We start from the raw sequence: 15,058 nt of genomic DNA, 5'->3' as shown, positions 1-15,058 counted from the left end.
TCCAGCATTTGACAGACATGAGTTCCAGTTTTCGGGCTTAGCCCATTCTTTCTGTGTGGCCTGGGCGAGTTACTTAACCAACGTGGACTTCAGTTTTCTCGTCATTAAATGGGGGCAGTAAAGGTGCCTATCTCAACCAGTGGCGAGGGTGAGGGAGTTACTGGTCAGTGCCCAGCACATGACAAGTGCTTACACACATTAGCTTTCATTGTCCGCACGATGAGCAAGGCTCCAAGGGAGGTGTGTGAGGTGCTGAAGAAAAGCAGCTAGGAGGAGTGGGACCTGAAAAAGATTTGGGAAGCAGCATCACCAGGCATTGTTTGTCAGCTTACTGATTCTATTTTAGCGTGACTGAGTTTAGGTTGGCATTGTCCAAAGCACCTGCATTTCAAGACTTATATCTCTCATTGCAGAATGAAAGGCTTTGTCCCTTGAAGGGACGGTTGGGGCTGAAGGGCACGGGACAAGGGGAGACTGCTGGAAAACCAGCTTGACTGTGAAAGCTGGTGAAAGTCGAGGGAAGGAGGAGCACCCTCCTTCAGGGAAGGACACGCTGGAGCAAGAGGTCTTCTCCAGAGAGTTCTGCCTGGAGTAAGAGCCAGAAATCGTCCATCCCCGTGAAGCAAGGCAACTTGGGAAGTGCAGGGATGATGGGAAGAGACAGTCAGTCAGAACCCCTACCCTCCAAACCCCTAAATCAGGATCAGCCTTTGTAAACCCCACCAGTTCTCACCCTTGACCTTAGGGATCCCCAAATGCATGCTTCATTTCCCAGCAGGTTAATATTGTTAGGCATACTGTTTCATAGTGAGCTTCTCCGCCCTCACCGCACCCCTGTGTCCTGAAACACTCCCCAAGGCAGCACAGGCTGGCTACTTTGGTGGAAAGGAGACAGTACAGATTTTGGATTAGCATAGGTCTACATTTTAATTCGAGCTCTGCAGCTTTAAGCTGTGCAAGCTTTGGATACATTACTTACCTTCTCTAAACCTCCGTTCCCTCATCTACATGTATGGCTATCATAATATTCAATAGTTACCTCACCATTACTGAGATTGTGTAGTAAGTGCTTAATTTATTACCAAATCTGGTCCATACTATGTGTTCCACAGACAGTCTCCTTTCCTTTCAGCCACCTAAGTGATTTCTAAGTCTGATAATATACTTTTAGACTATAGTATGGTTGAAACACATCCTTTTCATGAAAACTACATCAAGAATTAATGCCCTAGCTGGGTAGCTCAGTTGATAAGAGCATCGTCCCGATACACCAAGGTTGTGGGTTTGATCCCCGGTCAGGGCACATCCAAAAATCAACCAATAAATGCATAAATAAGTGGAACAACAAGTCAACATTTTCCTCTCTCTCTCTCTCTCACTTCCTCTCTCTCTAAAATAAAGAAATAAGTTTAAAAAATAATTAAGATGCCTTTCACAGCCATTCTGCCACATATATACACAAATGTGGTCATATGTATTGCGATATGTGTAGGAAAACTTGCAGACTTGCTTCCTTAAGCACACACACATGGCGAGTGACAACTAAATAGTCAGGAAAGCATGTTAATTAGGTGTGGCAAAGAGTCTAGCTCAGCGTTTGAGAACGTTGGTGAATAGATGGAGGGTGGTAGAGATAGCAAGATGAAACCCTAACAGCTCACAGTTGTATAGAATTTGCCATTAACTGGGCACTTATACATTCCAAGTGCCTTATAAATAATTAGCACACTTAATCCACACTACAGCCCTGTGGCATAGGGGCTATCTTTATCTTTGTGTGACAGATGAGGAAACCGAGCTGACGGAAGAGTAGGAAACTTCACATAGTAAATGGTATTTGAGCTGAGTCTTGGATGATTAGGTATCTGCCCGTCAAGGGGCGGGGGCAGGAAATGTCCAAATTATCTTTAGCTCCTCCATCTCCCCACATTCAGACATCAAGTCCCGTTGTAGATTTTACATCCAAAACGCCTGTCACCTTTGTCTTCTTAGTCCTTCCGCCACTGGCCAAGTCTCACAGGCCCTACTTGGGTGGTACACAGGTGGCCACTCTGTTTCCTCTTCCCAATCCCGAATCTACCTTCTGTGCGGCTGCCAGAGTGAGCTCCCAACCCAAAAATCTGGAACTGGCACTCCCCCACTAAAAACCCTCAATGGTGTCCACTACCTAGAGGATGGTCTTAGCCCCTTACAGTGACATATAAGGCCCATCCTAAGCTGGTCATAGTTTATCTTTCCCACTCCCCTCTAGACATTCCACTCCTTAAACCCTGCACAGCAGATTATTGAGCTAAATCTGAAATCATCATCACGCTCTCTCAAATGTCATGCTTTGTGCCTGCTTTATTCTCCTTCCTTAGAGTGACCCAGTCCTTTCCCCAACTGTCAGGCTCCACCTGGCCTCTTCCAGCAATCAAAGGGGGCCAGGTTGATGGGTATTTGTAGCCCCATCTATGCCATAGGTTAGGCCTGACATTTAAGTATTTGAAATGAGTAAATGGTACAGACATTTCCTGTTGCTGCCACTCTGGGCACCCAAGCTATCTGATTGGGTCTCTGAATCAGTTCATGGTTGCCATGCCAATTCTCTATGGATACTGCAGCCTGCTTTGAAATTCCATCTCAGCTAGCTGGGACTTTGACTACTCTTCTAGGTCAGCCTGCCCCTTCATCGAGGAGCTAACTCTCTGACCTTTTTCCCCATCTCCTGGTATCTCGCCACAAATTTCTCTAAAAGACCAATCTAATGTAATAGAGTGTATTAGAAACTGCCGTTATTAGGTTTTTTTCTGCCTCCTTTCAGACTCCTTGAATATTAACCCTTAGATGGATCATGCTCAAGAGGAGTTTGCAACAACTCCTGGACTTTGCTGTTTGGACTTCTGGGGTTCCCTGGGGGAGCCAACCCTATTATTGCCAAGTGATTTCAACTCCCTCCAGCCTAACTTAACCAGCCTCACTCCTTTCTGGCTTGTTGTGAGTTTTAGCACGCCCTAAGGCTGTGGGCTTAGTGCTTCTGATACCATCTTACCGTACTTTCCAGTCTATAACCAGCTTTTCAGCAAATCTTGTTTGACTGTCACAGAAGCTCTGTGACACAGGTGGAAAGGTTATTATCAAGCCTATATTGCAGATGAGGAGACTGAGACTCAGAGAAGGTAAGTATAATGTGTCCGAGGGAAGACCCAGGTCTCCTCATTCCAGGGGTCAGGAACCTTTTTGGCTGAGAGAGCCATAAACACAACATATTTTAAAATGTAATTCCGTGAGAGCCATACAACGACCCGAGTATGTTATGCATTATCCAATAAAAACTTGGTGTTGTGGCCTGACCTGTGGTGGTGCAGTGGGATAAAGCATCGACCTGGAACACTGAGGTTGCCGGTTCAAAACCCTGGGCTTGCCTGGTTAAGGCACATATGGGAGTTGATGCTTCCTGCTCCTCCCCTTTCTCTCTCTCTCTCTCTCTCTCTCTCTCTCTCTCTCTCTCCCCTCTCTCTAAAAATCAATAAATAAAATATTTTTAAAATTTTGGTATTGTCCCGGAGGACAGCTGTGATTGGCTCCAGCCACCCGCAACCATGAACATGAGCAGTAGGAAATGAATGAATTGTAATACATAAGAATATTTTATATTTTTAACGTTATTATTTTTTTTGTTAAAGATTTGTCTGCGAGCCAGATGCAGCCATCAAAAGAGCCACATCTGGCTAGCGAGCCATAGGTTCCTGACCCCTGCCTTATTCCAATGTAATGCCTGTCACACAGTAGACAGTGTACACTCCACTTGCCTCCTGTTTCTCACTTATGCTCTTGTGACCAAAGCCTCAAAAAAGTCAGACCTGCCTTGGCCCTGTAGCTCAGTTGGCTAGAGTCTCTCTCTCTCTTTTTTTTTTTAAGAGACGGGGTCTTGCTATGTTACTCAGGCTGGAGTGCAGTGGCTATTCACAGGCGCGATCCCACTACTGATCAGCACGGGAGTTTTGACCTGCTCCATTTCCAGCCTGGGCCGGTTCACCCCTCCTTAGGCAACCTGGTGGTCCCTCGCTCCCGGAGGTCACCATATTGATGCCGAACTTAGTGCAGACACCTGATCGGCATAGCGCACTACAGCCCAGAACTCCTGGGCTCAAGCGATCCTCCCGCCTCAGCCTCCCGAGTAGCTGGGACTACAGGCGCGCGCCACCACGACCGGCTAGAGAGTCTCTTGATACACCAAGGTTGCAGGTTCAGTCTCCATTTGGGGCACATGCAAGAGTCCAACAACAAATTCATGTTTCTCTCTCTCTTCCTTCTTCTTTTTCTCTAAAAGCAATCAATCATTTTTTTAAGTCAGTCCTGGGTTATCTTTGCTCATCTCCCTCCCTCCCTGCCACACACAGGCTCTGCACAAGCTTCCTTCGGCCTGCTCCCACCTGCTTAACAGGATACAAGAGTAAGAGCCTGCTTTCCTTCCGGCTGTAACAGCCAGAAGTGGCTTTATTGTCCCACCACTGCCCCCTGGAGAAGAAAGCCTTGATCTGGAGTTGAAGCCTCTTTCCAAAGGGAATTCGTAGAATCATTTGAAAAGAAAGATTTCTGAGATGATGATGGATTTAGCATTTCTCAGTGTGGGGAGGGCAACGCTGTTCCATATGGGACGTGATGGAATTTAAAAAAGAAAACCTTTCTCCTGATGGCTTTCTAAGAAGAAAGGAAAGGTCTGTCTTTCTTTTAAGAGAAAGGAAGCTCTTTGTTGGATTGCTGAATGTGGGGGAAAGGACCACTTACTCTGCTTTTTTTTTTCCTGAAGGAGAAACAGCCTCAAGTGAGGACACGTTACGTGCTTTCTGTGGGAAGGAGAGCCTGTTTGCAGAGGAGAGCAATTCTGATAAGAATATGCCTGATTTTCTCTTCCTTTCCATACTTCCCACATGGAGTCAGAGCACTCTGAGAGGGAATGACAAGTCATTTTTTTATCTGTTAGAAAATCAGGAAGCTGAGGAGAGAAGTTTGCTGTGGGGGAAACTTTTACTCTGAGGGACCATTGGTGAGGGCAACAATTCTGAGATGGGAAACCCCATGAGGCTGGGAAGTCTTTTCAGAATCCCAGAGACATAGAGTATTAAAGGGAGAGTGGAGATGTGTGAGGCCAGCCCTATTTGTTCACAGGGAAACTGAGACTTGGGGAAAGGTATGCCTTGCTAGTAAGTGATTGAAGCAGGACTAGAACACAGCTTTGTCAAGTCCCAGCCTGGGACTTTTCTCACCACAGCTGACAGGGGGAGGGGAGGCTATCTGCTGCTTGGAGAGCATGCCAGGTGAAGAAACTGAGAATGTTATGAATGTTTGACCTGCGGTGGAGACATCGCTGAGGTGGGTGGCACTGATCCTTGAGGGAAGGAAACTGGGGAGGGGGGTGAATTAGGGGCTAGGTCCAGAAGAAAGGGGTCAAAGTCACTGTACAATTGGATGGGTGGCCTATGGGGCATTTGTTTGCTTAGAATGCTGAATTTCAAAGGAGGAAGGAGGCTACTTTCAGGAGCACAGAGGAGGAGGCTTCACAGAGGTGCCTGAGGAATGGGCGCTCCACTCTAAGACCTGCAACATCTCTCTACCATTTTCTGTTTCTCCAGAGCAAATTGTTATTCTTATCTTTCCAAAATCAGAAGGGTCCAAGGAAATTTTTTGAGGTAATGTTAATGTTTTATAATATGTTGTGGTCACATTTACAAAACTGTATACAATTACCAAAATTCAATAAACTGTATACTTAAAATGGGTAAACAAAACTAAAATCAGAGAAAGGGAATAAGTGAATTAGATCCTAGCAAAGCTATTATTTAAAAAGTGTAACAAACAACCAGAAAATCCAAAAGCCAAAATAACAGAACCCAGGAGAGAAGAGCCCAGGGTCACCCCTGTGGGCCAGGAGGGCAGTGGTTCCTTATTTGCAGCTTTGGCTCCTCAAATCATTAGTCTTTCTCCCCTTCCTTTCTTGATCAGCAAAAGGCAGGGCCAGCTCAGCCCCGGGAGGTCAGAGGTTTCAGGACAAAGAACTTGACAAACACACAGGCCAGCCACCTCCTCGTTCATTTACTGTAAAATCCTGTTTAATGTATAACATTTCAGGCAGAGAGAGGCCTTGGGGACTAGGGGCAAAGGCAGCCCTGACCAACCCCCACTGCTGTTTATCTGTCTGCTTCTGGTCTTGGGGCCTAGCTCAGGCAGCCCCTCCCTTCCCCAGGCCCAGGTGAGGCCCGCGGGGTACTGCTCCTTTCCTCGCTGCCCTCCCTCTCCATCCACAGGGCGCCCTCCCTGCGCTCCACTTGTTCACCACTTCCATCCTCACCAATGTCACTCCAGAAACAGGGCATCTGACAGCACAGGGTTAAGATTAGTTTCATAATTGGAGACGCTGTCAGAGCGCCCTGTCTCTGGGGGGGGGGGGCAGTGGTCCCAGGGAGAGGGAGAGGGAAGAGGAGGGGTACAAGCCGCCAGGGTGGCCCACGCCCTCAGTAACGTGAGCGGGCTCTGGTGGCCTCAGGCTACACCCCCTCTGCCCCTCAGACAGAAGGCCGCGGGGAAAGGGGAGTAAGGAGGGAAGGGAGGTGTTGCCGGGGGCCTCCCGGTGCCCCTGCAGGGGAGAGGGGCACAGGCCGGGCCACGTGGGCCGGGTGGGAGGTTGCCCGGTCTGTGGCATCAGCAGGCGGAGCACCGGTCGCCCTTCTCGGCCAGCCCGGCCCCGGTGCCTGGGCTGCGTCGCAGTATGTCCTTCAGGGAGCCGTCCTGGTCACTCAGCAGCTTGTTGATCTCATTCTGCTTGAATTCAGGAGACAGGCGGTGGCCGAAGCCCGAGCCCTTGCGGGACGGCGGGTTGGAGCGGCGCCGTGCGCGCCGGGCGCAGGCCCGGATGATGAGGTACACCACCTCGGCCACGTTGAGGATGATGCAGATGCCGGAGGTGACCAGCATGAAGACGGTGAAGACTGTTTTCTCCGTGGGGCGAGACACAAAGCAGTCCACTGTGTTGGGGCAGGGGTAGGCCTCACACTTGACAAGGCGCACCATGGCGTAGCCAGGGTACAGTAGATAAAAGACGTACATGAAGGCGGCCTCGAACAGTAGTCGGAAGACCACGCTGATGATGTAGGTCCACCACAGTGTCCCTGAGATGTGGACCTTGTGTCTCTTCACCTCCTCCAGGTGCAGGGGGTCCCCATGGCCCTCCAGTCGCAGCATTTTCTTTTCTATGTGCTGCTGGTGAGCCACGTGCATGGCCACGAGGAGGGCGGGGGTGGACACCAGGATGAGTTGCAGAGACCACAGGCGCACGTGGGAAATGGGGAAGAAGTGGTCGTAGCAGACGCTGTTGCAGCCGGGCTGCAGGGTGTTGCAGATGAAGGAGGACTTCTCGTCACCCCACACACTCTCTGCAGCCACCACCAGCACCATGATTCTGAAGATGAAGATGACTGACAGCCATACTCGGCCAATGGCAGTAGAGTGCCGGTTCACGCCACTGAGCAAGGTGTACAAGCCCGCCCAGTTCATCCTGCCTCATTCACACCTGCAAGACACGAGCCACACAGCACACTGTCAGAGAGCTGGGACGGAAGGCCAGCCACCCTGACGCCGCCTGACACCTCCCTTAGCCCTTCCAAGAGGCAGCGGCAGGAAAGGAGGGATAGTCATAGGCTTCCTCATCACCCCATTGCTCCTGCCAGCCTCTCCCCTCCTCCTTCCTCTCCCTCCCCCGCACCCCTCCCTGTCCCCCTCCTCCTCATTCACTCACTTGACTTGACTTCCCTGAGCGCCATCTCCCTTCTTTCTTTTATCCGACATTCTTTCCTGCCTAGCCCCTTTCTTTGCCAGGCCCATCTTGTTCTGCCTTTAACTGTCCTCTTTAGCTCCCTATCCTCCACTTCCTTAACTCTGGACGTGGGGCAAGCCCACAAAGCCCCATTACCTTGGGGAGCGCCTATCCCTGAGGCCACCCAGACAGGTCCCCTATGGTCTCATGTCTGCGCCGGGGGAGTGGTCTCTGGGTCCGCGCCTGCGTCCCAATTCATCACCGCCCGGTGCTGGGGAGTCATATGCTACTTTATACCCAGAGTCTGCACAATGGGATCTTTGTAGAGCTCTGAACAACGCCCTTTAGAATTCAGATCAAACGCCCTGACTTCCGCCCACCCTATACACAGAGCACTTGTGTCCCAGCGTCGGACACCCAGCCTGCACCCACCTGTTCTGTGCCCGCCCGGCCCATCGCCGCACCCGCCCCATAGCCCCACCAGAAGAATGACCATGGTGGAGGGGGAGGAGATGAAACAAACACAGGTACATGTAAGAGGGGACCCGAGGGAACCAGGGCGCTCTTGGCTGAGGCCCTTCCCCATACCCTACTAGAAACTTAAGGTCGGTGGGACTTTTCTTAGGCTTAGATCTCCTCCACAGTATGGGTGAGCTAGAGGAGAGGAAAGAGAGCTCATATTCATCAAGCTAGGAACTGTGTTGCGTGTTTCCCTAGACATTGTTTCTTTATTTTTTCTTTATTGATTGATTTTAGAGAGAGAGGAAGGGAGAAAGGCAGAAACATAGAGCTGTTTCTTTTCTTTCTTTCTTTCTTTCTTTATTTATTTTTTACAGAGACAGAGAGTGAGTCAGAGAGAGGGATAGACAGGGACAGACAGACAGTAACAGAGAGAGATTAGAAGCATCAATCATTAGTTTTTCATTGCGCGTTGCAACACCTTAGTTGTTCATTGATTGCTTTCTCACATGTGCCTTGACCGCGGGCCTTCAGCAGGCTGAGCAACCCCTTGCTGGAGCCAGCAACCTTGGGTCCAAGCTGGTGAGCCTCGCTCAAACCAGATGAGCCTGCACTCAAGCTGGCGACCTTGGGGTCTCGAACCGGGGTCCTTCCGCATCCCAGTCTGACGCTCTATCCACTGTGCCACCACCAGGTCAGGCCATAGAGCTGTTTTCTATATGTGCCTTGACCAAAGATTGAACCGGCAACCTTTGCATATTGGGATGATGCTCCAACCAACCGATCTATCCAGCCAGGGCCCATACATTCTTTCTTTTGACACACTTAGCCAGCTTCTAAGGACTGTTACTCTAGTCTTTCCAGATGAGGAAGCTACAGCTCAGATAAGTTAAGTCAGTTACTCCAGATCACACAGCTTGGAAGTGTTAGAGTAGGATGAAACACAAAAGGATCTAAAGCAGAAGTCTAGGCTCTTTCCACAGTATACCTGTGCTTTTGCAGATGGTGTCAGCAAAAGCCAAGGCTAGCCAATAGTAACAACAAAAGCCAAGGCTAATGCTACCCGTAAAAGCACAAGCAACATGGAAGCTGTTGACTTGTGAATAAATTTCAAATCCAGTGTCATGGAGCCTACCCTGACCATCTCTCTTTGAGCTTCTGGAAAGTGAACCCATATAGAGGGTGGACAGGTGGGCACACAGTGAGAATAAACCAGAAAGAGAAAGAATTAAGCAATCAAATAGAAAGTTAGAAGATGGAACAGGTATGAGTCATATAGCTGTGGATTTGAATCCTGGTTCTGCACCTAATACAACCTTGGGCTAGTGACTAAACTCCTCAGAGCCCGCTTGCTCATCTCTAAATGGCCTTAATATCCAGGGTTATTGTGATGTTCAATAAAGCAACCTGCTAAAGTTCTTAGCCCAGCCCCACTTTCATAGTTGCTGATCAAGGGAAGTAAGAACCTTACCAGGAAGAGAAAGCAATGCTTTGCCGGACGCAGTGGGTTGCCAAATTCAATATCCCTCTTTTTTCTTCCCAGTGCTGTTATTGACCTATTGTGTCCACCTGAGACAGAACAGACTATTCCGTTGTTGCCCTGCCCCCAATGTCAAGTGTACACTGTAACCTCCTGGTTTCCCAAGCTTGCCAGCTGCTCTAGGGAAGAAGTTCTCATCTAGTGTTGACCCCAGCATAAAGGTTGCCGGTTTGATCCCTGGCAGGTCAGGGCACATATAGGAACAGATTGATGTCCCTGCCTGTTTGTCTGTCTCTCTCTTACTCTCTTTCTAAAATCATTAAGTAAAATCATTTATAAAAAGAAAAAAATAAACAAATTCCCCTCTATCCCTTAGGTAGGCAAGAAGGGGTCCCCCTAACTCCCATCATTTACCATTAAGTTGTAAGGAGGTCATGCTAGAAGCAGGAAACTGGATGTGAGGAGAACACACAGGCCTGAACTTGTAGGAAATGGGGGGCATTTCCTGCACTCAGTGAGGAGTGGGGGTGGGCGGGGGTTGCAGCAGAAACCCCATATCCAGTGCTGGGTGGGCCTCTCTGTTTCAAGGGGAAAGGCTGGGGGGGTATTAACAACTGGAGAAGTTGGGGAATGGGATGAAAGAAACTAAGGGATGAAGAGATGGTCCACCAGACATAGGTTACTTCTCTGAATAAGGTTTCTTCATTTAACTTTTAAAAAATTCTTATTGAGCCTGACCTGTGGTGGCGCAGTGGATCAAGCGTTGACCTGGAACACTGAGGTCGCCGGTTCCAAACCCTGGGCTTGCCTGGTCAAAGCACATATGGGAGTTGATGCTTTCCACTCCTCCCCCCTTCCTTCTCTCTCTCTTTCTCTCTCTCCTCTCTCTCTAGAAATGAATAAATAAAAATCTTTTAAAAAATTCTTAGTGAGTTCACGCTTGTGGGCCTGGGTCTGTGTGAAAAGCAGGAACCAGGTATCCCTTGCTGCCCCTTGCTTCAGCCCAGTGTGCTGAAGACAGAGCTGCCACAGGGGGCACTGTGAAGAGATGTTTCATCTGGTAACTCATTGGATTCAAAAGCATGTGGTCGCCTGACCAGGCGGTGGCGCAGTGGATAAAGCGTCGGACTGGGAGGCGGAGGACCCAGGTTCGAGACCCCGAGGTCACCTGCTTGATTGAGCGTGGGCTTATCTGGTTTGAGCAAAGCTCACCAGCTTGGACCCAGGGTTGCTGGCTCAAGCAAGGGGTCACTCGGTCTGCTGTAGCCCCACAGTCAAGGCACATATGAGAAAGCAATCAATGAACAACTAAGGTGTCCCAACGAAAAACTAATAATTGATGCTTCTCATCTCTCTCTGTTCCTGTCTGTCCCTATCTATCCCTCTCTCTGACTCTCTCTCTGTTTCTGTATAAAAAAAAGCATGTGGTCAAGGAATATCAAGAATAATCGTTCACTGAGCACCTGTTATGTGCCAGGCCCTTGCACATGTGCTATCTCATGTGAAACTCAAAACAACCCTGTGAGCTAGGTGTTATTTTGAATCCTCATGGCGCAAATGAGGAAATTGACATAAAGAAAGGTAAAGGGACTTGTACAAGGGTCATTGCACAGTTAGCACATGACCAAGCTGGGGTTTGAGCCAGGCCAAGTTGACTCCGGAGCCCATACTCTGTTCCATAAGCTCTACTGCCTTGGCTGGAATCAGAATTTTCTTTCTGTGTTTATTATTTTTTTATTTAAAAAAAATTTTTTTTTTGTATCTTTTTGAAGCTGGAAATGGGAGAGACAGTCAAACAGACTCCTGCATGCGCCCGACCGGGATACACCCGGCACGCCCACCAGGGGCGAAGCTCTGCCCACCAGGGGGCGATGCTCTGCCCCTCTGGGGGGTCGCTCTGCTGTGACCAGAGCTACTCTAGTGCCTGGAGCAGAGGCCAAGGAGCCATCCCCTGTGCCCAGGACATCTTTGCTCCAATGGAGCCTTGGCTGCGGGAGGGGAAGAGAGAGACAGAGAGGAAGGGAGGGGTGGAGAAGCAAATGGGTGCTTCTCCTATGTGCCCTGGCCGGGAATCAAACCCGGGTCCCCCGCACGCCAGGCCAATGCTCTACCGCTGAGCCAACCGGCCAGGGCCTCTTTCTGTGTTTTTAGAAACAGAGAGATTCAAAACTGGTATGGCTTTGATGCTCCTGTAGCCCTACTCTCCTGTCCTATTAACTGGCAACTCTTTCCCTGTCCTTCCTTCCCAGGGCTCTCTGCAGCACCCTGCTTTGTTCTGTTTTCTCTTCCTTAGCTTTCTTGCACTGCTTACTCAAACTCCAAAGCAAGCTTCAGTTCTCTTCTCTCTGCCCCTTGGGGTGCCCCACAGACAGCCTAGCCACTCTGAGTTTCCAGGCTCTTGTAAAGTTTAAACCTATCATCTTCTTGAGCCCTCTAGGACTTAGCCAGTAGCACCCTTCAGTCCCCTAAGGACCCTTATGTGGGCACTTGGATCTCAACTTTTGCTCTCCCATTTAGAAGGAGAGCTGATCCCTATGTCAACATTAGTATCTCAAGGGTTTCGCTTTAAAAAACATCCAGGGGCGTGACTTGATTTTGAAATCCAAACAGTTTCTGTGACTTTCGGTTAAAGTCCAGATATTGATATGGTCTGTGTTGCTCCAGGCGTGTTTTGCCTTCATGTTTAGTTAGACAAGAAATCTCTGGCCACGTCAGGCTTTGTCCTCAAATTCAGATTTTCCCAAACACTCAAACACAGTTCAAAATCGGTAGATTGCTCTTAGTCCTTACAGCAGTCCTGTAGTATTATCCCCATTTTTCAGACAAGGAAGTTGAGTCTCAGAGAAGTTCAACAACCAGCCTCAATGGCAGCTACACTGCTGCTCAATGGCAGTCAAGTTCCCAACTCATTTTCCTCTGACCTCAAAGCCTCTGTATGTTGTGCTGCCTTTGGCAGCCTGTCTTCCTTTAAGGACTTTGCAGGCCCACAACTCAAATTCTCATACTCCTTCTCACATGTGCTTGCACGCACACACAAATACACACAGACGCACACACGCGCGCATGCACGCACAGAAACATTCAGCAAGCCCGTCTCTTTCTTTCTGCACCCTCCCCACCCCTCCTTCAAATTACAGGAGATCTTTTTTGTCTTTTTGTTTGTTTGTTTGTTTTGTTTTTAGAAAGAAAGTGGGAGGGGGGTTGGAAGCATCAACTGGTAGTAGTTGTTCCTCATATGTGCCTTGACTGGGCAAGCCCAGGGTTTCGAATTGGCGACCTCAGCATTCCAGGTCGATACTGTATCCATTGGGCCACCACACATCAGGCAAATATTTGTGTGTTTTTTGTTTGTTTCTTTGTTTGTTTGTTTGTTTGTTTGTTTGGTGAATAGGGGCCTGGCTGGGCTGGATGAGGTTATACCCTGTCTCAGAGTATAACTCCACACCCCCTTTCCCCGTCCCACAGGCAACCTCCAGCCAGGCCAGGGCAGGGGGTTTTCCTTGAGATTCACTGCTGAATTTTGGGCTGCCTTCATCAACTTAGCATGGCTAAGACCAGACTCTCCCAGCCCTCTTTCCCTTCCCTGCCTCGCTGACTCCTGTGCTTGCGGAGCCCCTTGGTCACCGCACGTGTTCCCTCTGCCCTACCATATGCATTCTGTAGCCAGGCTTGGGCCGGGACTAGTGTAGCTCATTCCATTTTTCTCCTTATCTCGCTCTACCATGGTTTTTTCATAGAACTCCTGCTAATGTCAGCTCCCTTGCTCATTCACTGTTCAACCTACATCTTTCTACTCTTCCATCAGCTCTCTGAGTTCCTTTCGCTCTCTCCCTGGGCTCATTAGAACAGCCCCCGTTTACGGAATGCTCACTGCGCACTAAAGCTGTATGTTTATTAATTCTCATCCTCACACCAGCCCTCTGAGATATGGGTTACTTATCATCTTCAGGTCACAGATTAGGCAGAGGAGGTTCAAAGAAGCTGAGCAACTCATTACACAGCCGGGAAGCAAGTGTGGAGTTCCAGTTAGTGTTCCTGTTGGTCACTCACCAACACCTAGGTGCCTTCCCTACTGCCCTGCTACACACGCATCTGTCCTCTATCCATCCAAACTCCTCTTTCCTGTCCCTATTCTCCTACTCTCATCTCATTTTCTAAGTCCATGCATTCTGCCATGCCATTCCTAACAGCTGGAGCAACTTCCCAACAGCTGGAAGGCCACCCGTCTTTTCGAACTCCAAACCGTCAGTTACTCCCAGCTCTGCTGAGTCTGCTTGGCTCCTCTAGAAGAAGGAAATGTGCACTCCCACACCTCAGCCCTGCTAGCTGGCCCTCTGAGCCCACTGAGTGTGCTGTACTCACCTGCCCATGGCTCTTGTGTTGGCTGCACACCTGCTTTACCTTCTAATCAGGGAAGGGAAGCAGACATGGCAGTGCCTAATGGTCCCACCAAACCCTAACCCTCTGTGACATGAAATATTCTAAAGAGGTGAACTTGGCCACCCTGTGCCAGAGGGCCTCTTAAGTCTTCCTGGGACTTCAACCCTGTGGGGACAAGGGGAATCCTTGGCTGGATAAAAAGAACAAAAGGAGAAACAACTTAAAGCCTGGAAAGAGGAGAAGAGTTGGGGTTACAAAGAGAGGCTGAGCAAACCTGTCATCTGGCAGGATGGGCTTCATCCCAACTCAGGTGGAAGCACAGAGGGGACCGAAGTGGCTGAATGCTGAGGCCAAGAGAAGGCAAGACCCAGACCTCCCTCCCAGCCCCCCATTCTGCCTCACTCTGCCATGCCAGAGCCCCCTGGTTCGCTTCTCTCAGCCCCCAGCGTCCTCACCTGGCTGCTGCTGCTCTTGCCCGGGAATGTCTGCAGACGTGTCTGCACCGTGCCACTAGGTACTGTCAGCCCAGCCCAGGGGAGGGACAAAAACACCCAGGGCCCGAGCCAGATATGGCCCACAGCCCAAGAAGAACAAGACAAACATTAACTAGCTCCACCTCCTCCCACACACAATTATTAAATAAGATTGATCCCTTGAGCTCCCAGTGAGTTTGGATAGGTCACATAGCTTGGAGTTACTTCCCTGTCCCAGAGGGAGAGAGGGAGGCATCATTGCCACCCATGTGTCTGTGTTTAGCTCTTCTTAGCTGGGAAACTGAACTGCATGGACCTGGCCTCATCAGCAGCTCTCAACCTTCCCTCACCCCCTGGCCATAGATAGAGTCAATCTGTGGGAAAACAGCAGAGGGTTCCTGCACTCCCTTTCCCCCCTTTACAGCTCCTTGCCGCTAAAAGGATATGACTCTGGGGAGGAAAAAGGCATGGGCA

General features: G+C 49.5%; 1 protein-coding gene across 1 annotated transcript; it reads right to left on the bottom strand.

Annotated features, from left to right (window-relative positions):
* Positions 1-6,070: 6,070 nt before the first annotated feature.
* GJB1 (gap junction protein beta 1) lies at positions 6,071-14,664 on the bottom strand. The gene is made up of 2 exons (XM_066250018.1): positions 14,567-14,664; positions 6,071-7,549 (listed from the first exon to the last, which is right to left on the bottom strand). Exon 2 carries the CDS (start codon positions 7,531-7,533, stop codon positions 6,682-6,684), a length of 852 nt encoding a protein of 283 aa, XP_066106115.1. The 5' UTR covers positions 7,534-7,549; positions 14,567-14,664; the 3' UTR covers positions 6,071-6,681.
* Between the last annotated feature and the right edge of the window lie 394 nt (positions 14,665-15,058).

The sequence above is a fragment of the Saccopteryx bilineata genome, chromosome X (assembly GCF_036850765.1).
Source record: "Saccopteryx bilineata isolate mSacBil1 chromosome X, mSacBil1_pri_phased_curated, whole genome shotgun sequence".
In the NCBI taxonomy this organism is placed as follows: domain Eukaryota; kingdom Metazoa; phylum Chordata; class Mammalia; order Chiroptera; family Emballonuridae; genus Saccopteryx; species Saccopteryx bilineata.
The sequence above is the reverse complement of the archived record's forward strand: the minus strand, read 5'-3'. Positions and strand labels throughout refer to the sequence as shown.

Bases quoted from the DNA above. Each gene is read 5' to 3' on its own strand.
- GJB1 (XM_066250018.1), bottom strand. From the start codon at position 7,533: ATGAACTGGGCGGGCTTGTACACCTTGCTCAGTGGCGTGAACCGGCAC.